Source organism: Rhineura floridana, chromosome 14, assembly GCF_030035675.1.
Source record: "Rhineura floridana isolate rRhiFlo1 chromosome 14, rRhiFlo1.hap2, whole genome shotgun sequence".
In the NCBI taxonomy this organism is placed as follows: Eukaryota; Metazoa; Chordata; class Lepidosauria; order Squamata; family Rhineuridae; genus Rhineura; species Rhineura floridana.
In genome coordinates, this window is record NC_084493.1 from 13,139,774 (window position 1) to 13,166,012 (window position 26,239).

At 43.5% G+C, this 26,239-nt stretch overlaps 1 protein-coding gene across 2 annotated transcripts in view; it reads left to right on the plus strand.

Annotated features, from left to right (window-relative positions):
* The window catches only part of PDE8A (phosphodiesterase 8A), a 184,396-nt gene that overhangs the window by 32,616 nt on the left and 125,541 nt on the right, over positions 1-26,239 (plus strand). Inside the window, exon 1 of one of the 2 annotated variants that reach the window (XM_061594908.1) lies at positions 773-1,590. The exons of the other annotated variant lie outside the window; for it this stretch is intronic. Within the exon in view, the coding sequence (XP_061450892.1) occupies positions 1,342-1,590 (249 nt within the window). The 5' untranslated portion in view covers positions 773-1,341. Of the gene's footprint in view, positions 1-772; positions 1,591-26,239 lie in introns of those variants that run through there. 2 annotated transcript variants of the gene reach the window in all.

Below are 26,239 nucleotides of genomic sequence, written 5' to 3' on the forward strand. Positions count from 1 at the left end.
TTAATTCATTCCAGGCAGATCGGATTCCCCCACCTTCCTTTTCTTCTTTCATTTTTCATTCTTTTCCTTCTTTGGGAAGAGGAGCGGGGTTGACATTTGGCATCGTTTTTGGCGCAGAATGAAAACCACCTCGGCATAAGAATAAGATTATGGAAACGGAGGTGGTGGCGGTGGAGGCGCCTCCTGGCTGGAGAACCTCGGCTTTTTTTTCTGGATCCTTTTAAAAAATAATCACTTACCTTCTCCGGGATTTCTGCTGCTTTTCTGGGGGAGGGAAAGAGAAGAAGAAGTCTGAGTCCTCTCCTGGGCTCGCCCCTCCTCCCTATTTGGGGGGGGTGTTGTTTGGGTGAGGGGGAGATCGATGCCAATGGGATGGAGGCCTTTGCTGGATTGAAAGAAGCTTCCTGACCTCTTAGAAAGAAGATAGTTGGAAGTCCGAAGCATGGGTCGAAAACCAGAGGGGAAGTAACGTGTGAATGTCCATAACACGTTTTCAAGTCCAGAGGTCGGGAAAGAGGTGCTGGAGGAAGAAGAAGAGGAGGAGGTATCTGGCCAGGAATATGAATTAGATGGGCGCCACGTGAGGTTTGGACTGTGACACTGGAGGGGGATCCATCCTCTCTTTCCCCCTCCCCTGCCCAAGCCTGTCCAGGAAGCCACAGTTGGGATCTGATTTGTTTTCACCTCTTGGGTGGAGGGCAGCTTTGACCCATCTGTGGGGGGAGGAGGGCTGGGGTGTAGAAGGCTGGGGGGGGGCTGGGGGTGAGACAGACACGTGGAAAAAAGTGCCCTTCCTTTGGAGGTGGGTTACAAGCGGGGGGATTAGCACAATCAGAGAGGTGAATGGATCTGGTTTCTTAATCCAAGAAGACTGAGAAGGGGGGAAGGCTGGGATCCCGCCCCCGCTCTTTCCCCCCGTTTCAGCTAGCATTTTCCCCTCCTAAAACAAACGGTTTAACTCCTGATTGGGGGTTAAACTCCCCCTCCAGACCGCTTCCCCTTACCCAAACCTCTTGAATCCACTTTCTGAGATTGAGATCAAGAAAATCAGTTCTGGAGGGTCAAAAGAAGAAGAGGTGAAGAACTCGTCTCTCTCTCTCTCTCTCCCCCCCCCCGCTGCACACACAGACACGCTATGCGTCCCCGTCTTTGGACTTGGGGGTTATACCTAAGGAACAGCTGACGATGTGGAGGGGGGGCCTTGATCTCCAGGAAGCAGATACAAACTGTTAAGAGAAAGACAGTAAGGAGCCAGTTTTCCCAAGGGGAAAGGAGCAGGGGGAATTAAAGAAGAAGAAATAAGCTTGAGGACTAGCGGCTTAAAAAACAACTACCACCACCATGGGCTGTGCTCCTAGCATCCATATATCAGACAGCAGGGTGGTTTATCACAGTAATAAAGAGCCAGAGGACTCAAACTCGTCACAGCAACAGCAGCAGCAGCAACAGCAGCAGCAAGGCAATTCTGTCCCTGGATTATTCATTAAATCTTCCAACACCTCCACGTACAAGTTGAGGACGAATCCTTCCAAGAAAGGCAAGCAGGGCAACATGGAGGGCGAGTCTCGGACCGGCAGATCCAGCGTGAAGGTAATGGAAAAAGTCGAGCTGCTGGTGAAGGTGGGTGGGTGAGTAGAGTGAGGGCTGGTGAGAGGCTGGTGAGGCGGCTTGAGTTTTCCCTTATTGATATATCAAAGCGGAGGACGCTGGCCCTCGCCCGGTGGGCTGCTTTTAGGCTGCCTGATTGGTGACCAGTTTATCTGGAAGCAGCCCCTTCCAGGAAAGAGTTATTTTCCTCCCCGCTTTGGAAACAGAATTAAGTTTTGCAGATTGAGCTCTTTCCCTTGTTTGCTTTTGTCTACCTGGAGGAAGACGTTCAGTGCATGTATGACAATTTCATGTTGTTTGAACCCTTTTGGGCCTGTATATGTCTCTAGTTGTATATGCAGAGAAACTGATATGTGCAAAGCCACAGCAGCAAAGCTCTGTGATTTTGGTTTTGATGTTATTCCTGCCACCCCCCTTTTAAAGTTACCAAGTTTTTTTTTTTGTTGGTAATGGTATAAGCAAAAGTTTTATTGTAGATCCCCTTCTAATCTGAAACGGAACGGACAGACATGTTGATTTAAGGCTCTGATTTTCAGACACAGACACAGAACTCTGGCCTCCTGAACTTCTGCAAGGATTTGTCAGTGTTTGTGCGCAGATCGAGTGCAAAATTCACGAGATTAATAGTGGAAGTCAGTAGGGAATAAATGTGCGGCTTAAAAGTGAATTTACTGGAATGGGGAAATTATAGGGGTGTGTTAGCAATTTCTAGAGTGTAGTTCTGATGATGAAAAATCCAGTTGGATGACAGTGAATTCATGCGTGTCGATTGTAAGATATTCTAGGTGAATTTACTGTGTAGAATTTCCAGGCAAACATGGTTAGAGAGACACTAATTAAAGCGAGGAAGGTTGCCCCCCCAAGAGCCAGAAGGCAAAAAAGGTGAACCACTATGGATGTTGGCTCAGTCAAGAAAATAATACTGTAAAAATACTAAAAAGGGTCAAAATAGACAGGGTGATTATGACTGTCCCATTCAAGGACTTACAGCCCAATTATACTATAATGTGAAATATTGACTTCAGTGAATACTTGATTTCAGTGAAATTTCATTACTCATAACATTTTTTTTACTTTTTAAATTTATATCTCACTGTTTCTATAAAGTACTTAGTGTGGCATATACACCCCCTGCCTATTTTCTAGACTTGTAACAGCCCTGCGAGGTAGATCATACAAAGACATAGAAACTGGCCTAAAGTCAGGCCTAGAAGAAACAGTGCCCTAAATTGGGGGTTTGAACTTGGGTCTCCCTGGTCTAAATTCAGCTGTCTCTGTGTTGAACTAAACTGGATCCAATGTGTAGATGAAAATGTTTTGTTGTTGTTATGTGCCTTCAAGTCGATTACGAGTTATGGGGGCCCTATGAATCAGCGACCTCCAACAGCATCTGTCAGGAACCACCCTGTTCAGATCTTGTAAGTTCAGGCCTGTGACTTCCTTTATGGAATCAATCCATCTCTTGTTTGACCTTCCTCTTTTTCTACTCCCTTCTGTTTTTCCCAGCATTATTGTCTTTTCTAGTGAATCATGTCATCTCATGATGTGTCCAAAGTATGATAACCTCAGTTTCATCATTTTAGCTTCTAGTGATCGTTCTGGTTTAATTTGTTCTAACACCCAATTATTTGTCTTTTTCGCAGTCCATGGTATAATTTCAAGTATCTCAGTCTAACTTGATTGAGGGCTAAGTTGCTTGTTTATTAGACAATTCTGTAGGGAGGATTTCTCTCCTGCGGTGTGATTTCATACTTAAGGGTTAGGGATGTACATGAATTATGTACTGACTGCAATCTTAAGCATACTTACTAGGAAGTAAGGAAGTAGGTGGTGAGCTTAGGTTCTGAGGCCTAAATGTAATACCTGTATTTTTTCCCATAAAGGGCCAACCAGGGATGGGAAATGTTGGACTCCCATTCTCACAGCCCCCGGCTGCATAGGATGTGTGTGCTTTTATGCTGAGCAAACTGTGTCTTTGTGGAATGGGTTAAAACAAAAAACAATGGGAGATTCAGTCACATGCACTTTGGGTCTGAATCATGCTTCTGTGGAACTAAGTTCCAATTACATCAATGTGAATTTGCTGTGAGTTTAAGCAAGGCTGTGATCCTCTGCATCTGAGTAAGTTTCATCAACCACAGTTGGACTTACTTTGGAGTAGACGGTCCAGAAAAAATCAGGACCCCCCCTTTTTCTGAATGTTTCATTTCCCCCCCCCCTCTGGGCCTTCACATCTCTACTTCTGAGTAAATGCGTAGGACTGAGCTGCATATAGTTTTCAGGTGGAGATGCTAACTAGGTTGGTCGGAACTTAGCCTAAGATTCAGGTGCAGCAAACTATGTTATTGGTATGAAAGGGTCAATAATTTTACTTATTTACTCATTTATTAAGAGGATAAAATAGTTCTCAGCCTTGCGAGATCTCTGATGATTAGTGTGGCATCATTTAACATTTTTACTTTTCATGAATGTTACTTGAGAAACTAAAAAACTCTTACCTAGAGATGGGGGAGAAATTCAATTCAGTTCACATTTAAAGCTGAATCTATCAAATTTATACTTTCTGAAACAATGTGAGAGCCCAAAGACAGCTGTTCTTTGAAATTTGCACTTTTTCTAATGCAGTTCTTCAGCCAAACAGTGCTGTCAAAAATGCATAGGGATAAGTGTGCATAAAGATGAATACATTTATAAAATAATATACAAAAATGCATTATATCAGGATACATATTGCTTCCAAAAATGTGTGCATTAATCAAAACTGCACAAAAATGTGTTCAGTAGGAGAGATTTGCACTAAAATGCTGAAGAATTTTGATGAGGATTTTTTCTTTTGATTTTGCAAATTGCTGCAGAAATATGAAGAACCGAATTTAAGATTGGAAAAATAACAATCTGAAATAACTGAAATTGACAAATCCATCACCACTCTTAGCAGGCAAGTAATGCAGTTGTGGGCTGGTGACTTTTGAAATTTATTTTTGTCTATGTCTTAGTAGCTTATCTAATAAGCCTTGAAATACATGAAGAAAGAAGCCAAGAGGCAATTTTACTGAAGGGAGCCATTAATGATATATGGCACAGTTACAGTTAAGAGAAGACTGGGTTGGTATGTTATAAATACCATATAGAACAACTTTGCTTGTACTAGGGGTGGAAAGATCTGTCAGTTTTGGTTCTCTCACTTTGGAGAGTCACAGATTCTCGTTCCTGTTCTGTGCAAATAACACTTATGTCCAGGGAGGCAATGAGGATTGGTACCACCCCTTTTAGCCACACCTACTTAGAGCCACCTCCTTTAATCTTTGACTGTGCTTGGTTGTCATGCTCTTATATAGGCCCCATCTGCACTAGACGTTTAATGTGGTATCGTACTGCCTCCCTGGGTTCCTTTGGAGGAAGGGACCGGATGTAAATCAAGTAAATAAATAAATAAATACATACATACATACATACATAAATGCATGCATGCATGCATGCCACGGCTTCCCCCAAAGCATCCAGGAAACTGTAGTTTTTTAAAGGTGCTGAGAGTTGTTAGGAAACCTCTATTCCCCTCACAGAGCTACAATTCTCAGAATAGTTTACCAATCAATCCCTCTTCCCAGGGAACTCTGGGCATGGTAGGTCTGTGAGGAGAATTGGGGTGGCCAAACACCTCTCAGCACCCTTAACAAACTACAGTTCCCAGAATTCTTTGGAGAGTATAATTTCAGCAGTATAGTGCAGATGCGGCCTTCATTAAAACTAACTTAGGTTAGAGTCAATCAAGCAATCTCCTGCTGTTTCCCTTTAGCATTAGAACCGGTCAAAGAAATACTGTGCTTTGACATGATGTGCTCGATTGATAGAAGAGATTTGTGGGCATAACAAATTGCACTATAGTCACAGGTGTGCGTATTCTCCTTATGCCAGGGTATAATTTAAACTAGAATTCCATTCACTATGGGTGCTTCCAGACTGTTGCTATTTCTGGGTGAGATTCAGTTGTCTCCCACCCAAAAAGATGGACTCACCAGTTTAGGTTGTTTTTAACTCTTTTTTATTATGTGTTTTAAAATTGTTGTAACCCACCCACCCGGGACCTTTGGGTGAAAGGTTGTTGTTGTTGTTGTTATTAAATAATAATAATGATAATAATAATAATAATAATAATGGCAAATTAACGTTGATTTGGAACTCTTGCACAACAAACCCACTCCTCCCCATCTGACTTTTTGCAATAAGGAAAGGGATGGAACAAAGCACTGGAAAGTGTGGGATCACACTTGCTTGACGCAACGTTGTGTAACTTCCCCACAAACAAATCAGAATGAAGGCTCAATTAATAGCCACCTCTGTCTACCTCCCTGCGAACTTTGTGCAAACAAGTCAGGATGCCTGCTCAGTCAGCAGGCTGTTTGAAAGCAGCTCAAGATTGTTTCCTCCTGCCTTTATAGCCAGCACAAATATGAATGATATATTGTGCTTTCGAAAAATCTATTTGATTGGTAAGCAGATCACACTAATTCAGTATAACTTGGTTTTTCACTGTGCCAAGAACTACAGTCCCATAGACTTTACACATGTGGAAGTTCCACTGATTTCATTTGGGTTTCAGCACATGTAGCTAAGTGCAGACAATTGCGAAGGAAGGCTGTCAACTTGGGGAAAAAAGCACCATGACTTGGCATTCAAAGCTGACGAAACTGGTGCAATAACATTAGCTATAAAATTGGAGGAGTTCAGAAATAACATATTGTGAGCCAGGCATTGAGATTTATTCTGTATCTATTAATTTGACATGTGTGTTGACTGAGAATCTATCCTTGGCCAGATGGATGGGTGTCTGTGTGTGTTTAAAATGCATAGCCTCATTGCCATCTGACTGTTTGTTCATGTAGCTTCCTAACCTTAAAAAAAGCTTGTAATATTAACTGTTCTAATAACAAGGCTTATTAATTTTTAAAAGGTTTTGTTCAAAAGTTAGCAAGAAGTAGCTTATTTGGGTTTGGTCCATCCATCAGTGATGCTTATTTTCATACACAGACAAATGAGCCACTTCACAGAATGCACAATTTAATTTATAGAATTCCCTACAACAGGGTTATGGAGTAGCCTGGTTGCTCAGATCAGCCCGTAAGTCTGACCTGCAAACCTTTATAACAAGAGTGAGAACCTGTAGCTCTCCAGAAGTTGCTGGACTACAGCACCCATCAGCCCTGACCATTGGCCATGTGCGCTGGGGCTGATGGGAGCTGGAGTCCAACAGCATCTGGAGGACCACAAGTCTCTGCCCTACAAGAAGACATGAGGATGGCAGCTACATTTAGGATTAGACAAATTAGTGGAGCACATATCTAGACACACTCAAGACCTTGATAGCTAGCTAAATAGAACCTCCATGTTCTAAGGCAGTATATCTCTGAGTATCAGATACTGGGCTCAGACAGCAGGGGAAGATTATTCTTGCCTTCATGCCTAGCTTGTTTGCATTCTGAAGTCATATTGATAGGCTCCAGTTGGAAACAAGCAATACTACTTGAGAAGCAGGCTGCTTTGGAAATGTGATTGCTGTGGTTCATGAGAACTAACAGTTATTCTCCAGGGCTGAACTTGGAGGAAACCCATTCTGTGAGTTAGCAGCAGAAGTACTCTGCACACAGCACTGATTGGCTAGCGCGTGTAATAACACTAACCCTTCCTTGTACCAGCAGTTTTTTCAACTTAAAAAAGATCAGTTCAGAAAACAAACAAACAAACAAGATAACGAATGAATATGTAGCTGCAAAGATATACAAGTGATGGATGACCGAATCAATACCTGAATATCTGATAAGTAAGTCTGTAAGTTGCACGGAAAAGGCAAAGGAGGAGGACCATAGCTCAATGGTGGAGCATCTGCCTTATATGCACAAGATCCCAGGTTCAATCCCAGATGTTTCCAGTTAGAAGGATCAGGTAAGAGGTGATGTGAAACACTGCAGCTTGAGACCCTAGAGAACCACGGCTGGTTGAAGTAGACAATGCTGGGCCACATGGACTAATGGTTATATCTGGTATAAGGCAGCTTTTTGTGTTCTTATAAAGTTGCATGACGACAGTTCTTATTGTATGGTTGTATGCTGCCTAAACCAGTTTTGCTCCAATTTTGCTCATTACCAGGGTGAATGGGGTGCTACATACCTGTAATGTCTAAGGTCCTTTTAATTTAGACGGTGTGATTTTTGTCATGTTAGCCACAGAATTAACTTATTTCAGCAGAGGAGCTTACTTAGACATTACAGTAAAATGGCAACATGAGCATGGCAACCTAAGGAAACAATTCTCAATATCTTCAGAATTGCAGATGATAACCTTCATGTATGGAGAGGAGTGGTGTAGAGTGTGTTTGTCCTTATATATGAGCAATGGCATATGCAGGAAATTTAGCTGGGGAACAGAGTTAGACTCACACAGTTTAAAGGGATCTCCTAGGTCATCATGTTTCCCCTTTCCTCTTTCAACAAGCCTTTTAAGTTGAGACCTATCCCAGTCTGCATCTCTGTCAGAATTGTTTAATATGTTTTTTTAATAATGTTTTTAACCCTTTTTTAAAGTTGTTTTTTAAAAAAATGTTTTTAATGCTGTTTTGTTTTAATGTATTTTAAGACCTGTTTTTATGATGTTTTAGAGTGTTTTAGTGCTTTGTTTGCTGCCCTGGGCTCCTGCTGGGAGGAAGGGTGGGATACAAATTGAATAAATAAATAAATAAGTTCAGCCCCCTAACAATGGAAGAAATAGGTTGCTACAGCATCCATAGGTGACCCATCCAGTCTCTGCTTAAAAACCTTTTGAGGCTGTCTTTTCCACAGTCGAGCAGCTCATGTCATCAGAAAGGTCCTCCTAGTGTTTAGTTGAAATTATTTTCTTGTAAATTGAAATGCCTGGGCAATGCTGGCTGGGGTTGATGGGAGCTGTAGTCCAACAACATCTGGAGGGCACCAGGTTGGCCAAGGCTGGCGTTTAACATTCAAATTCACTAGAGACACGCAAAGCACAACTATGATTTGAAACATTTATCAAACAGATGATCCTGGCAATGGGTTGTACCTCTAGATTCTGTCTTTTGCACTAATTGCTCTTCCTTGGAAATACTTGGGGGTGGGACGAACTCTTTAGGGAACACATCCACAGTTTCTCTTTCCACATAGGCCATCCACCCTTTTCTTTACTGAGGTTTTTTCCTTGCCGTCTGTGTAGCTGCTCTGAACCTTCCTCAGCCTTTCCCTCCCATTTCCATTGACGTCAATCATCTTGCACAAAGATTTGGCTTCCCACAATGAGACATTCTAAAATTTCTCCATTGCTGCTGCTCTCTGTCTCAAAGGCCAAAATGTTTTGCTATGAGAGATGACTGCTTTCTGTTGCATGTTTGGTTGACCGTAGTGCAGAGAGAGGTTCCCCCCCCTTTTATTGACATGAAGTAAACATTAAAAAAAAAAACCCACTGTAACTGAAGAAATAAGCAAAGCCATGAGGCAGATATGTGGCTTTAGTATTCATAAGTTGTGTTAGATAATTCTTGAACTAGGCTCTGCAAGAGAACTCCTAGTATAGTGTGAGAAAGACAGTTAATCAGGGTTGGGGAATGGGTGGCAAGGGGTGGAAAAGAAATTCAGTTCCGTTCAAAGGCGAACCTACCTCATGTTCACTTCACAAAACAAATACACAAACCGACACTCAGCTAGCCTCTGAATTTTGCAGTGTAGTTCTTCAACCCAGTAATGTGTACAAAAATTGCATATGCTAGGGTAGAGTGTGCATCAAGTTGCATATATTAGTGAAAAGAACATACAAAAATGCATTATATTAGGGAAAATTGCTTGCACAAATGGGCATACTTATCAAAATTGCAAACAAAAATGGGTACATTAGGAGACATTTGCACTAAAAAGTTGAAGAATTTTCTTGAGGACTCTTTTTTTTAAATTGTCAACTCATGAGAACATGTGTGGAGAACTGAATTTAAGATTGGAAAAATGAGAAGCTGAAATTGACAGATTTGCCCATCCATTTCAGTAACTTTCTAGATATTGTTGGATTCCAACTCCCATTAGCCCCAGCCAACATGGTCAATAGTGTTAGTGAGTGATGATGGGATATGTAGTTCATTATTATTGTTGTTGTTGTTGTTGTTGTTGTTTGTTTGTTACATTTATACCCTGCCTTTCTTTCACCATGGAACCCAAGGTAGCATACATGTGGTTCCCAGGCGGTCTGCCATCCAGGCACTGACCAGACCCAGACCTGTTCAGCTTCAGCAAGGTGGTGGCCTCATGTGCCTTCAGACCATAGCCTAGGACTATAGGTTCAGCAACATTTATATATTTATATTTATTCAATTTATGAATCAATTGCCATGAAACATCCCAAAGTGTTAAACAATAAAAGCATCAACAATAATAAAAAAATTCAAATCCAGTACAGAGATAGATTGCAAATCTCCATTTAAAAGACTCATTGAAAAAGGAAGGCCTTCAATAGGCACCAAAAAGACAATAGAGATGGTGTTTGGCTCATTTGTAACGGGTGGGGGTTCCAAAGGATAGATGCTGCCATGCTAAAGCTTTGATTTCAACATGGTGTGGCAAGGACCTCCTGATGAGATGGTGTCTGCAGGAGGCCTTCTCCTCCAGACCGCAGTGTTCTGATGGGTATATCGGGAAGGCTATCCTGGTCCCAAGCTCTATAGATCTTTGTGCATCAGTGCCAGCACCTTGGACTTAGCCCAGTGGTAATTGGCTGTCAGTGCAATATCTGAAAGGCCACAGGTTCCCCATCCCTGTAATCAATAAAGGTTCTGGTTGAGCCCAAAAGGCCTTCCCACCAGGAAGGCTGTCTGCTAAGTCTCTGTAGCTGCAATCATGTACCAATTTACCAGGGAATAGCGATGGAATGATCGGTCAGTTTCGGTTCTCTCCATTTCTCATTTTCCTAATCTTAAATTAAGTTCTCCACGTTTCTGCAGCAACTTGCGATTTTAAAAAAAAATCCTCTTCTTAAGCATTTTAGTACTATTTCCTCATAATAAATCGGATTCTTTATATGCAGTTTTGACTAATGTACACATTTTTTGCTAGCAATTTATCCTAATGTAATGCATATTTTGTATGTTGTTTTCACCACTGTATTCATTTTGTGCACACTTTCCCCTGATCTAGGCATTTTTGTAAACATTGCTTGGTTGGAGAACTCCATCACAAAATTTGGAATAGTGTGAATTTTGAAGGATGGTTGTGTTTCACTTCTCATATTGTTTCAGAAAGTGTGAATTTGATAAATTCACCTTTAAATGAGAACTAAATCAAATTTCCCCCCCATCCCTACCTGGGAGTAAGCGCCACTGAACTCTGTGGGGCTTAATGGTGAGTAGCCATGTATAGGATTGCAGGTGTTTTTTTGTTTTGCTTTGTTTCTGAGAAAATATGTATAAGTTTACATTGTAAGTTACACACAGTACCAAGCCTAACATTGTGCTCAGTGGGGCTTACTCCCAGGTAAGTAGGTATAGGACTGCACCCATGACTGTCTGGGCTTTCCACTCTTCCTCCGCTTGGAAACAATTCTGTGGGGTGGAAAAATTTCCCAGTACTATATTTTTCTGTGCAAAATGTGCCTTGTGACTGTTTCATTCTTTCAGGGAAATATCAATACCATGAACGCTGAAAACATATTGTTAAGAAAATCATCAAGAAAATCACCCTTAGCATAGCCATGTTCAATGTTCCATTTTCTACTTGTGTTGTATTGTTTGGACTATTTCAGTATTTGTCAATATTTTGGTGGCCTTGTTTTGTTTTGTTTATTCACTCAATATTCTACATTTGGTTTTTGTGACTGTCTTTTTTTTTTGCACACATAACAATAAGCCATGAATCCTGGCTTAACAACAACAACAATGACAATTTATTACCTAACGTTCACCATCAGGTCCCATGATGGGTAACAGCAATTTAAAATTCAATATTAAAAACAGTTTTAAACAAATTACAGTCACAGGAATAGGGCAGGTCCTGGAAACACATATCTCAGGAGTCAAAGGCAAGAGCTGTGTCTTCAGCATACAATGGAAAGTGTGGGTTACATTCAACTAAGACCTATTCAGAGTAGACCCACTGAAATTAATTGCCGTAAGTCAGTTGTCCCCATTCATTTCAATGGGTCTATTCTGGGTAGGACTAACATTGGATACAACCCCATATAATGATGGTGGCAGATGTAACTGAACAATGTGTTGGTGGAAATTCAATTTATGATTACAGTTATATCTTGCTTTTCCTCCAAGAAGAGTAAGGCGGTATACCTATTTCTCTCTCCCTCCCCCCCCGATTTTATCCTCACAACAACTCTGTGAGGTAAGTTAGGCTGAGAAGCAGTGACTAGCCCCAAATCACCCAGTGGGCTTCATAACTGAGTGGGGATTTGAACCCTGGTCTTCCAGGTCCTAGTCCAATCTCTGACCACTTTGTCACACTGACTGCAAAAGCAGCCCGTTTGCTCTTCCCTTAGCATGAACAGGCAATCAACAAGCCAGGAATGGGTAGCATCATGTGATGTCTGAACCTGAGATCCTGGTGTTTGCTCCCCAAAAAGCCAGGATTTGTAAGCCAACAACAAACCCTGGCTTAGAGCTAACTTTTGACCTTTGCTTATTTGAGAGCAATGAACCAGAATCCCAGGTTCAAATGTCATGTGAAGCTGCCCATTCCTGGTTTGTTTACCCACTCATGTGAAGGCAGACACAAATGAGCCAAGTGTACCAGCATGCTGCTCATTCATGGTATGATTTATTAAGCCAGGACTCATGGCTTACCATTATTTGTGAATGCATCCAGTGTCAGAGAAGTATGCGCTATTGGATTATTATGTCTTAAAATATTTACAAGTATTAGTATAAAAATAATTTCTGAATAAAGCAAGGACGAGGAACCTTTGACCTTACAGAAGTTAATAGACTACAGCTCCCATCATCCCACACCATTGGGTATGCTGGCTGGGGCTGTGGGAGTTGTGCCCCCCCTGGGTTGTTGGACTCCAACCCCCATCAGACCCAGCAGCCTGTGGGACCAACAGTCAGGGATGATGGGAACTGTAATCCTGCAACATCTGGAAGGCCACAGATTCCAAAGAATTGAAGCTTGGAATTTGTTTGAGTGGAATATGTAAACCACATAAAGCACACTTGATTGATTTTCTTTTTCTGGTAATCAAACATATTACTTTAGGCTATTGGAACGTTTTCAGATATTTATGCAGTGTGTAAAATGAACGTGCCGTGCTTTTTAAAAGTTTTGTTTACTTAGTGCAAGTCAAACATGTTAATTGTGCTCTCCGTTCATTTAGGTCAGTGGAAAACTTTAAAGAAATGTTTCCGGGAAACCCACATCACCAGGTGGGGGCCATGAATTGTTTCTGCACTGGGTGCTGGTGCACACTGATGAAATCAGGGCACTTTGCTGCTCCCGTGTTCCTACTGCCACTGTGCTGCTAGGAAACAAGCCATGGTTAGCTTAGCATGACATTTGAACCGGGACTCATGGTTTCTTTCTCTCCAAACAAACAAAGAGCCTCACATGGTTTATTCGGGGGAAACAAGTCCAGGATTGGACGTAACTAGATCATGGTTCATTTCCCACCAGCGCAGCAGCAGCAGCAAGAGTAGGGTAGGCGTGAAGCACCTGTAATTTCATCACATTCACATTTAGACCATAGCTTATTTTAACTATGGTTTAAAGTGCTGTGTGAATGATGTCATACTGTTTTATTTCAATCACTACTCCATTGGAAAGATAGCGAGTGATTTGGGCTATCATTTCTGGCCTTAATAAACTAAGATATGAACAAGCCCTTTGCCGGCACACTCAGCCCCTTTGTTCTATCCGTGATTAAACCAGGACCATTTCATCCAGTCAAGAAACTATGATTGCCAATAGGATGGGAGGGAAATTAGATTCAGTTTGCATTTAAAGTTGAATCTATCAAATGCACGCATTCAAAAATGATACGAGAACATAAACACAGCTTCCTGAATTTCGCAGTTCTCCAACCGTACAATGGATAAAAAATGCATCTGTTAGCTGAAAGTGTGCTTAGAAATGAACATATGAGTGAAAATAACATACAAAGACGAATTATATTAGGAGAAATTGCTTCCAAAACTGTGTACATTAGTCCCAACTGCATACAAAAAAATGTTTATTAGGAGAAATTTGCACTAAAATGCTGAAGTATTTTCATGAGATTAGTTTTTGAAAAAAAACCCACAAATTGCAGAAATGTGGAACCGAATTTAAGATTGGAAACATGAGACACTGAGAACCAAAACTGAGAGGCCCTTCCATCCCTAGTTAAAACTTTGGAACAAGTCAGTATATTAAACTAACTTCATAGTATTCTGGCTTTTTTTGCAGCTGGCAATCATTGTTTCCTGGTTCAGATGAAATTGGAAACTATGGTTAATCGAAGTCTTCTTGGGTTGTTTGCTTGTTCGGTGAAGTAGCTCCCAGTGTGGGCAAAAGGCTCAATCATACCTCATCTTGTTAACCCCGAGATGTAATTATTGAACACAACCTGTGTGTCCTGACTGTAGGTTTTCCTCTTGGGCTTCCTTGTGAGTTGCATCTCTTGACTTGTCCTGTCTGATTAGGGACCACAACTGCACATGAGAGAAAACAGTTTTATGAAAAAGAGTCAGGCCATAAGGAGATTGCAAGCCAAGTGAGCTCTTTTTGAGCTATCTCTGGGAGCACCTTACCTTTCATACCCTTGCTAAGTTACTTTAGTCCTCAGTAGAGTCACCCTTATTAGTGCTCCTGAGGTTCATCTTACGTCCATTAAGACTGGGTCCTTTAGTATGGTGGCACCTGCCCTTTGGAATGTGCTCCCATGAACATCAGACAAGCACCTGCAGTATGAGAATTTAGGTGCCTCCTTAAAACTCATCTGTTCACCCGGGCTTTCCCTGTATGTGTGCATGCAGTCCAACTATGCTCATGTATTAAGCTGTCCTGCTGCTATGCAGTGTATTTTGTATTTGTTTTATGAAAAGATCTTAATATTGCTTTTATGCTCTTGACCTTCATGATATTTTTTCTTAATGTTGACAGTACAGAAATCTTTGCATATAAATGAATGGAATGAAATGTTTTGATGTAATGTTGCTCTTAGGCATTGCTGTGAGCAAGTCAAAATGACTTCCCAGTCATCTGCCACTACTACTCTGTAAACATAGGCTTTTTTGGGGGGATGGGCAAAGAATTTAACACTGATGAGCTGGCTATGATGCTAACACCAGGCCTGCCAGAGTTGGCTGGGAGCAGTATTGTTGGAGGATGCATGTATCCAACCCTTTTCTTTTACATTTGCTTTTATTGAATGTAGTATATAAAACAACACACATAAACTTTACAAAACTGTTATAATGTTTCATTTTGGCACATTAGTTATTAAGAATTTGATAGATTACTACACTGAGAAAGTGGTGTTATGTAATTGCTCGTTTGTGGCCTATTGCCGAAATAAAACACAAACACCATTCATTGGGTTGAATCATGGGCCACTTTATTAAACGGAATCAATTAGAATAATGAACCTGCAGAGGAGAAATCAAGTGCGGGAGCATTCTGATGATCCAGGCAAAGCCTGCTTGCAGCCATAGGGCGACTGAACCTTGCCTGAGCCCGGGGCTGCCCTATGCCAGACCCCAGCTCAAGCCACACCCTGAAGATGTGTAGGGGGTCCAACCCGCATCACCGCCCCCCGGAGCCGTGAAACTCCGAGCGGATGAGGCACGTTGGCCCCAAAGGCGGCCCGTGTTCTGCCCCCTGGGCCGTATAGCCCTGAGCTGCAGGCCCCCGGACCGCCAATCGCCCCCAAAGGTGCCTAAAGGTGTCACCTAGCTGCCCTTTCCCTTTAAACCTTTTCCTGCACTTCTTTGCCACAAAAGGGGGACAAGCCTCTGCTTAGTCTCCCTTTAACCCACACCCGATAAGAATCTCGTGCAGACCCCTCTGCAGGTCCATCTGGAAGATGCCATCGTTGCCCCACGAACTGCATGTCCACGCATGCCTACTACTGAGGGCCTTGCCCTCCATGTCTGACCACAGCAGACGACCCAAGGCTACCGAGGCCTCAACTGCATGTCCTCACATGCCTGCCACTGAGGGCCTTGCCCTCCATGTCTGACCACAGCAGACGACCCGAGGCTACCGAGGCCTCAACTGCATGTCCTCACATGCCTGCCACTGAGGGCCTTGCCCTCCATGTCTGACCACAGCAGACGACCCAAGGCTACCGAGGCCTCAACTGCATGTCCTCACATGCCTGCCACTGAGGGCCTTGCCCTCCATGTTTGACCACAGCAGACGACCCGAGGCTACCGAGGCCTCAACTGCATGTCCTCACATGCCTGCCACTGAGGGCCTTGCCCTCCATGTCTGACCACAGCAGACGAACAGATGCTATTGTGGCCTCAACTGCATGTCCTCACATGTCTTGCCCTTCAGTAACCAAGGTAATTCCCACCCAGGGGAATGACCACCACCTGCAGAACCTTCCGCCCTGAACCCTGCTGGAACAACATGGGTAGGAGACCATTCCAGTGCATACTCTGTCGACCCAGCCACCAAACTGTGGCCCACCATCCGAGGCCCAGCTGTGAACCAATGTGCGTTTGTGGCCCCAAGGCCAGCCTATGAGATCATGCCATGGCTGCAGAGTAGGCTGCGTGTCTGCTCCATCCCCATCCAGCAACCTGCCAAAACAGAAACAATCGTGAACAGTTGGGTCGCGGACCTTCAGACTCACCCCCAGGGTGAATGTATTCCATGCGCCCCCTACTTCCACCTCCTAATGGCGTGCACCTGCATATACCAAAACCAAATGGACCGTCCCAGGTAGGCAATTCCACTGCCGGGTAGGCAAACCCCATTCCGGAGGAGCATGTCCCTCAAACCCCCATGGGTCTGCTCCCAGGCACTGCGACACTAGACTGAAACTTTATAAGGGAAGATTCCTCCCCCTGAATATCAGGCAACCAGGCCTGTAGCTTCAGGCCAAAAACACTATGATGCCGTCATGGGGAAATGTCCAGTCCAGGGGGAGGGTAAAATAATGTGGACTAACTCTTGCACCCCTGGTCTGCCTGGAAGTCTGACCTGGCCCCCAAACACCCTCGCCCCCCATCCGGAAGGCTCCGAATTAAGTGTGAGGGCTGCTACCTGCAACTGCTGAGCTTTGAAGCATGATGGTCTCAGGGCACCTCCCTGATCAACCATCCCTGGCGGGTCAGGTGAACATGGAGGATGAGGATAAGGGGTATGGGGGTGTGCATGGGCCAGCTGGCCAGCACCTGACATATCCCAAGACATCTGAATGGTCCTAAAGGCCCCCTGCCAGCCTACCTTGCGACACACTGACAGACAAGCTACACTCCTACCATGTGATGAATTCCAGCACGTGATTCATAGGAATAGGCCACACTTTGCATAGCCCCTGCCAGCCCCTAACTCCCAGGAATCCCCTCCTGCCCTCTGATAGCTGGTGAGCATGCTGGGGCAGCAGATAGGCATATGGCCATCTCTGACTCCCTTCCCCCATCTCCCAGTATGCGGTATGGGACTAGCTGAGTCGGTCCTTCCTCTAACTGAAACACCATTGACGCGCCGCAGGAAAGGAGGGGGCCACCAGAGGTTGGCGCACAAGGCAGCCAAAAACTTTGAACTTGTGGTAAGGCTGTGAAATCCCTGTTATGGCACCATCACCCCCACCGTAGAAGGCCCCCAACACCTGAAGGGGAGGAAGCAAACACCTTCCCCAGCCCCTGAAAACTGCAGGATCTTGATCTGCAACAGTTCAAGCTTTTCCAGGGGAGTCTGCAGCCCTGGGTCCAAAAGTCAGTCTTCATACCCTGGAAGGTGAACACTGGGGCAGGATCTTCCCTTTCCCCAGCTGCCAAAGGAACCCCCCAGCTCATAGCTACGCTATAAACTGTGCCATCAGGTGCTAATATGCACCCAAAGTCTGCCCTACCCGTAAACTGTAAATCATGAAAGTAGTGCCCCACTGCTTCTGAGCCCTCTCGTCTCCAAGAAGGGGCTGAAGTCCTCCATGCAAGAATACAGCAGCCCCTAGGTAATGCTCTGCTGCATAGTTGACTTAACAGGCAAAACTCAGCAGCTCAAAATCCACCGTGTGTAACGGCCGGCAATGCAGGCAGATTAGCTGCCACACTTGCCCATAAGGCATCACTGAGTGACCCCACTTGTATGACAGATGGTGAATCAGGTAGACTTTGCCCACTGCCACTGTGGGCACTATACGGGGGGGGGGCGCTGAGAGAGCAGAGGTAGGGGATGATGGGAAGGGGCCAATAACCCTGCCCAACTGTATGTCTTAATCAATTGTCCCCTGGACCAGTGCGTCCATAGGATCCGGAAAACCGCATAATAAAGAAAAACCACATCATAAAATGAGTCCCCCCATAACTGGGCAGTCTGCAAGCAGGGTCCATAGCCCTCGAGTGTAGCTGGGAAGGGACACTTTTTCCGAGCAGCCTCTGCTGGGGGCTGCCCTGGCCCCACATATACTTCTGGGTGGTTGTTGTGCCTTTAATAGCAGGTTCGTATTCAGCAGTTATTAGATGGCATGGAGTTAAGCAATGTCATCTTCTAATGTCTGCAGATCAAATGACCCTTAAAGGCACAGGACTAGAGGCCTGTAAAAAGGTGGGCACCTTATCTACAGACCAGTTTGTAAACTAGCTAAAGTGAAGATGCAAGCAAATGTGCAGCCTGCGTGTGATTAATTCCATTATGTTTAAATAATTTACTCAGAGAAATATGAATTGGACCAATTCTATGCATACTTACTTGTGAGAAAATCCCCGAGTGTCTCGTTACTTCTTCCCCTGGAAGGGTGCATGTGATTGCACACATACAGCAGAATCCTATGTGTGTTTACTCAGAATATCACAGATTAAATGGGTTTTAGGACAGAGGTTTATGGGACTTAACTGATGGAAAGGTTCATATATTTTTACCTGGGTTTGAAGAACGTATTTGGGGGGGGGAGAAGCTTAACAGTGAAAAAAGGGGGGATGAGTTCCCTTTGCATTTTGGAGTTGAGGTAGTTTTGGAGGTGAGGTTGCAGCACGAACTGGGGTCCCTACAGGCTCCTGCCGCCTCCCTTCTGTCTCCAGCTGCCCCCCACCCTCCTCAAAAAGCCCCTGCTCTTGTAATTACATTGCATTGCTCCAATCCAAATGGCCGCTACGTTATGACAGAGCATCTTTCTAGGTTATTCTGCAAAAGAAGTGGCGGCCACAGGCAGCAGGAGGCTGAAATTTGAAGGAGGATTAAATTTAAAAGAGGATTAGACAAATTCATGGAGGACAGGGCTATCAATGGCTACTAGCCATGATGTCTGTGCTCTGCCACCCTAGTCAGAGGCAGTATGCTTCTGAAAACCAGCTGCCGGAAGCCTCAGGAGAGGAGAGTGTTCCTGCACTCGGGTCCTGCTTGCGGGCTTCCCCCAGGCACCTGGTTGGCCACTGTGAGAACAGGATGCTGGACTAGATGGGCCACTGGCCTGATCCAGCAGGTTCTTCTTATGTTCTTAACCCATGGCTGCTAAGCTCTGGAGCAAACCAGGTTAGGGAAGGCTGACTTATAATGATAAGATCACCTAGCTTTTCATTTTCGTAAACTGTTGTGATACCTCAGTTTGGTTCTTCAGCTGAATCCCTTTTTAAACAGTATTGTCACCCATTGTATCACATTGATTCACCATTCTGTGCAGTGAATTAAATAGGAATTAAATTATTGACAACAAAAATAAGCAGCTGTTTTTTAAACAAAAACACTCAACTAAATTGTACTGAATGGTTTTGATGTTCAAACAAAAAATCAACCACCTGAATTCCCACTATCCAGGGATCTGCAGTTCTGACTCATTTAAACTTCAGATGCATTTTCCATCTCCACTGCATATTAACATATCCTCCTGCTAGGATACTTTGAAAAACATGGATTAAATGCTAGCTTGCTCTTTATAATTCCATGGGTAGATCAGGATAATGAAGCAGCTGCCTTTTTATGAACAGCCACAGAGAATTAACAGGACTAATCAAGTAGTTTGGGGGCCAAAATCTTTATTAACATCATTGCCATGCTTGAAATTCTCACTGATGCACAGGATGGTGCTTTCAAGATAAACCAAGAAGCCAACCAAGTAATTAAAAAGAAGCTGGTAAATGTCCCTGGCTGGCACTCATTGCCTGATTAACAATCAAACAACAAAGCACTAGTTTAGATCTTATTTTACCGAGTGCAAGGGCTGAAAAAGACCTCTTGATGGTAACTGGGAAGATAAACCAAGAAGCCAACCAAGTAATTAAAAAGAAGCTGGTAAAGTTCCCTGGCAGGCACTCATTGCATGATTAAAAATCAAACAACAAAGCACTAGTTTAGATCTATTCTACCGAGTGCAACTGAGAAGAATAGCATAAGCAGGCTGATCCTTTCTATGCTACTTAGAAGTAATTCTCCCCGTATCCAGTGGGCCTTATTTATTCTCTAAGTGTGCTTAGGAATGCAACCATAAATCTTCCTTACACCACCTCGCCGTGGCTGAAAGTCCTCCCGCGCCTCGCCGCTGCTGGAAGTCCTCACGTGTTTCGTCGCAGCTGCAAGGCCGGCCCATCGCGGCCAGAAGGCCCCCCATGTCCTGCCGCCGCCGCTGCCCCCGCAAGGCCGGCTCCCCAAAGGCCCCGCCGCGGCCGGAAGGCCTCGCCCGCGCCGGGAGGCTCCCCGCGCCGCGCAGCAGCCGCCGCCACAAAGCCTCAGACGCCAAAGGCTGGCTCACCAAAGGCCCCGCCGCGGCCGGAAGGCCTCGCCCGCGCCGGGAGGCCTCCCGCGCCGCGCAGCAGCCGCCGCCACAAAGCCTCAGCCGCCAAAATTCAAATGAGGGCGGGAGGCTGGCAGAGCGGCCTTAAATGGCCTTCAGCCGCCCCGCCTCCTTCCTGTGTGTCACGATGGCGCGCCGGCGCGCCGCGTGCACGCCCAATGGCGGCCTGAGCTTCGGCTGTGGCCACAAACTCGCCCCTTTGCCCGGAAGTACCGGTCACGGAACGGGATTTGTTAACATGCATAATAACATTAAAGCATTCCAATATGAGCTTATCCTTCTCCCCAGCAAATCTTATTTTGTTTGTTGATTTCTTCACTAATGCACCAATAATCCTCTGTAGCCCCTGACATGTTCTTCCAGAATTATGCAATTGTCAGTCTAGCTGCCAGTAATAAGTGGCAGATCAGAGCGTTGCTTTTTAGATCCATGCTGTTTTCAGAAAATATATTCATTATCGCTAGCTGGGGATCTGGATCTATGTGTTAGATAAGTAAAAGGTTGGTACTTGTGGGCACTCTCGCCACATATGGTGGTATGTCCCTTTTACTTTTCAGCTACACCAACAGATAGGAGACAGTGAGAGTTGATTATGGAGAGCTTTAGTGGAATGGGGTACCAGCTGTGTGATACTACCAAGCTGCTATTAGTTGGGAGGGGGGGAAGGTAAGGGAAAAACAGGTACCGTATTGTGCTTGTATTTTTTTTCCACCAGGAAAGCTGTCAATGGCTGTGTGTGTCTCTGTGTGTGGACAATTTCAGTCATGAAAATCTCGCTGCTGCCTCATATCAGTTCAGTCCCCACATCTACTTTTAAGCTTTTTTTAAAGACACTAAGATATATGATTACAGGTTTCTGGCATCACATGGAATTTGGCACTAAGGTTAAGTATGCTAAAGTCGAATGTGGGCTTGGCACAAGTAATGGAAAATATTGTTGACCTTTTTCAGAAGAGAGTCATAGAAGGATGCTTCTGTGTCTTGTTCAGTTAGAAAAAAAATGACAATGCTGTGTATCTTTACTCTGAAGTGTCATACTGCTTTAAACAGTCATGGTTACCTCCAAAGAATCCTGGACATTGTAGTTTGTTAAGAGTGCTGAGAATTCTTAGGAGATCTCTGTTCCTGTCACAGAACTACAGTTCCCAGAGTAGTTTAACAACCAGCCCCTCTTCCCAGGGGACTCTGAAAATTGTAAGTGCTATAGGGTTGAATCCACTTACATCAATACTAAATAAAATTGAAAGGGCTTTATCATATTTTTACTTATACACCCGGCTCTCTAGAAGAAAATTAATAGCACTGAAGGGGGGGTGGAATTCGAAAAATAAGTTTGCACTAGATTTTCCACCTTTCGTGAATGTAAATATAATAGACAAGCAGAAGTAAGGTTTTCTTAAAAATAAAGTATCAGTTTGGCCATCAGCACATCTATACGTGTGTGCGTTGTGCGCATGCATGGATAGGCATGGATAGGCATGCATTATATGGAGCTGTTCTTTCTTTCTTTCTTTCTTTCTTTCTTTCTTTCTTTCTTTCTTTCTTTCTTTCTTTCTTTCTTTCTTTCTTTCTTTCTTTCTTTCATATAGGCTGTGTAAAAGAGTCTTGTCAGTTATGATTGCACATTACAGCTTCCAGAATGAAGTTCCTTCAGCTCCTGCAAGGCCTAAACTATCCATTAACTTTGTTGGACTACTGCCAGCAAAGACTTCGCTCTGTGATATCACCTCTCTCTCTCTCTCTCTGTGTGTGTGTGAGAGAGAGAGAGAGGGAGAGGGAGAGGGAGAGATGGTATAATAAAATGTACTTGGTAAATAATTTTTTAAAGCATATTTAATTTGTTGCTTTTTTTGCAAACGAAAACTAAGTCAAGTAAATTCTACGTATAATTTTATTCAGTATGGATGAATTCAACTTTAAGTTAAAGAACAGCTGCTCACATCCTAATGAGCTGCCCACCAAATGCTGGCAAAGTATATAAAAATGTGGCTGCAAATTTAGACCTACTTTGGTGGGTGGGTTGATGCAAGTCTTACTTTGTTGCCACATTTTGGGCTACTTTTCTTTCCCTTGGCAGCTACTTCTTCCAGAATTGTTTGACTTGCATGTAGAAGGACCCAGGTTGAACTATCAAAGTAGCCTGCTGTCTCCCAGTTAGTATGGGTGCCTCAGTCCGTTCTGACATTCATTCACACCTTCATTTTGTATTTTCTGTTTCACTGCAGTTGGTTTGTTTTGCACAAGTCTTTCTTCTGTTTCATTATCCACTCATGTGGAAATGTATGCATTTCAATGTATACAGTATCATAGTGCATGATGGACATGCTTATCTCAGCCATCAACAGATATTTACAAATCTATTGCCTTCCCTATATTTTATTTCATAAATGCATTTTATTTCATTATTGCATATTTTATACAGAAAATGGTTGTGTGTGTGTGTCTGTCTCCTGAAACATAATGCTCAAGCTAATTCATGTTTTCAGTGTTTATAATCATTGTGTGTTTGTCAGCTTTAAAACTTGGTGAATATATTCCTGCCATGTGAAAAAGAACAATAATGGATGAATGATGTGTTCCATTGGTTTTTAAATTCAGTTGAGATTTGCCTGGGAGTAAGGCAAGGACACTATTAAACCAAAAAAATTAAAACAAAGATTTAGGGGATGGATGGTTAAAAATGAGGCGTCAAAACCTGATGGTTCTTCTCATTTTCACAAAGAAGGTCAGACTTTTAACTGAGGAGCATAGATAAAGCCTATAGATAAAAAAGGATCACTTATTGCCACATGAAAAGAACAATAATGAATTATGCATTCTATTAGTTTTTAACATTCACCGAAGGAAGTGGATTAAGGCTGCAGTCCTAATCTTACTTACCTGGGCATAAACCCCATTGAATTCAAGGGCACTTACTTCTGAGTAAACATGGTTAAGATTGCAGGCTTTGTGTATATAGGTAGCCTTGAGCAATGAACAATTGGTGTAAATAATGTACATTGCAAAGCAATCATCTATTTAGGTAGATATCTATTTAGGTATTATTTATTTATTTATTTGATTTATATCCTGCCCTTCCTCCCAGTAGGAGCCCAGGGCGGCAACATGTACCTGTTTTTTGTTTTTTTAAATGTTGTAGAGAACTAAGGTGAAAAGCATTTCTAGCAAGAGTCCATGCTGCGTTGGAGGTCGAACAGGTGGACGGAAGAAACTCAGCTTGACAATCCAGTTTTAACAGATACTTCTGACATCAGTATACTAGGTCAGAACAGGTATCCATCTGTCTCCTCTGATTGGCAGCAGCCCTCCAGGGTCCTGGGCAGAGGTCTTTCATCACTTGTTACCTGACCATTCTTTATTATCTTATAGTTTTATTATTATTTTATTATTTTGAAGACACCAAGAGATATGATTACAGGTTTCTGGCGTCACATGGAATTTGGCACTAAGGTTAACTATGCTAAAGTCGAATGTTGGCTTGTCGAATGTAAAGGATCCTGGAACCAATTCCAGTGAAGGGTGGTGTATATGTACATGTGTGTGTACTGTAAAAGCTAAATATGTTTATTTTAAGCTGGAGATGGCAGGGACTGAATGCAAATGGGGGCTCTGCCACTGAGCTATAGACCTCTCTGCACTGAAAGCTTTTTTCTGTGCTCCTCATCTTGATTGCAACACTCCAGTGCTGCTGTGAAAACTCCACATAACAGGGAGGAGTCTTATGGTGACCAGCACTAGTCATTTGCTGTGTGGTTTGGGGTCATGGGCAGTTGTGATTTGAGGACAAGTGAGGATTTGGGTAATGTAACATGTAGTTCAGTCTTGGAAACTGGTACAGGCACAAGCATTCTCCTGTGTCAGTAGAGAATGAGGCTGCCTAGACAGTCACAGCTGAAATTGACTGATTTATTACCACTCTCTGTTCCTTGTTCAATTTGGAGGAAATAAAAAAGCAGCCTCAGAGCGTCATAAATTATGGCTAATATGAACATTTGCTGAAGAGGATATAATTAAATAGCACAGTCTAAAGCATGCATTCTTCCAAATCTTCCTTCTCTGCTGCGGGCTGACCTTTTGGCCTTAAATTAAAACTCTCCAGCTCCCTTCCCTCTTTTTCCCTTGTAAAAATTGACATAAAAATGTCACTCTCCATTATGTGAAAGCTTAGTGTTTTTAAAAATAAATCAGACGTTTTGGCTTCCACGTGTACACCTTCTGTTTCTAATTGGAAAAGAAAAGCCGGTTTAACAAGATTTCTTCTTCTCTGACTGATATAGATTTACAGAATGGAGTTTAATTTTTGTCTTTTAAAAACCAATCAGCCCTTCAAATAAGTCGACAGAATTTATTCTGCAGAAGTCTACATTTGGGGGAGAAGTTGCGGTGCTCCATCAAGGCCACTTTGGGCAAACTTTAGCTTGGGGTTGTAACTAGCTCGGAGAGTTTAGTCCTATGTTCTTGCATAGAACAGTATGACTTTCTGGATGTAGCAGGGCTCAGTTTATATAGAGGGATTTATTTCTTTAATTCCATTTATATCCCACCCTTCCTCTAAGGAGCTCGAAGTGGTTTACATTTGTTGTTAAAATGTTTTGTTGTAAATGTGTTTGCTGCCCTGGGTTCCTTTGGGAGGAAGATTGGGATATAAATTTAATTACTACTGCTACTACTACTACTAATATTACATGGTTTTCCCTCTCCCAATTTTATCCTCACACAACCCTGTGAGGTAGGTTAGGCTGAGAGACACTGACTGGCTCAAGGTCACTCAATGAGTTTCCTGGCTGAGTGAGGATTCGAACCCTGGTCTCCCAGGTCCTAGTCCAACTGTCTAACCAGAACACCACACTGGACTTTTGAGAGTCCCATACTGTGATTTTTTGTCTTTCAGCTTTTTAATGGGGGAAAGGGGAGGGGGATGAGGAGGTACCTTTGTCTCTGTAAAGTTCTACTTTCCTAACTGAAAGAGGTGGTGATCCGACTGCTCCTGAAAAAGCCCACCCTGGACCTATTGGTCTGTGACAATTACCGACCGGTTGCAAATACCCCCTTCTTAGGGAAAGTGATTGAGAGGGTTGTGGCACAGCAACTGCAAGTACTCTTGGTTGAAACAGATTATCTTGATCCATTCCAGTCTGGGTTCAGGCCTGGTTATGGGACTGAACAGAGCTTGGAAAAGTTACTTTTTTGAACTACAACTCCCATCAGCCCCAGCCAGCATGGCCACTGGATTGGGCTGATGGGAGTTGTAGTTCAAAAAAGTAACTTTTCCAAGCTCTGGGACTGAACTGGCACTCCCCCTGTCCTTCTCCCGATAAAGGTCATCCATCAGGGTGACCAAGGCCAGTTCAATGGGCCCAGCCTCCAAGAGGTCTTTTGTATCTTTAAAAGTTGTGCAGGGGGAAGGGAGAATTCCACCTTGTGGTTTTTCCCATTACTGTGTTGCAAGAACACCTGCACTTGGCTGACTTTCTCTTCTCCTAAAGATACAGGATCAATCTCAGGCCAAGGAGCTGGCAACCCTAATTCATCCATCAGGGTGACCAAGGCCAATTCAATGGCCCCAGCTTCCAAGAGGTCTTTTGTATCTTTAAAAGTTGTGCAGAGGGAAGGGAGAATTCCACCTTGTGGTTTTTCCCATTACTGTGTTGCAAGAACACCTGCGCTTGGCTGACTTTCTCTTCTCCTAAAGATACAGGATCAGTCT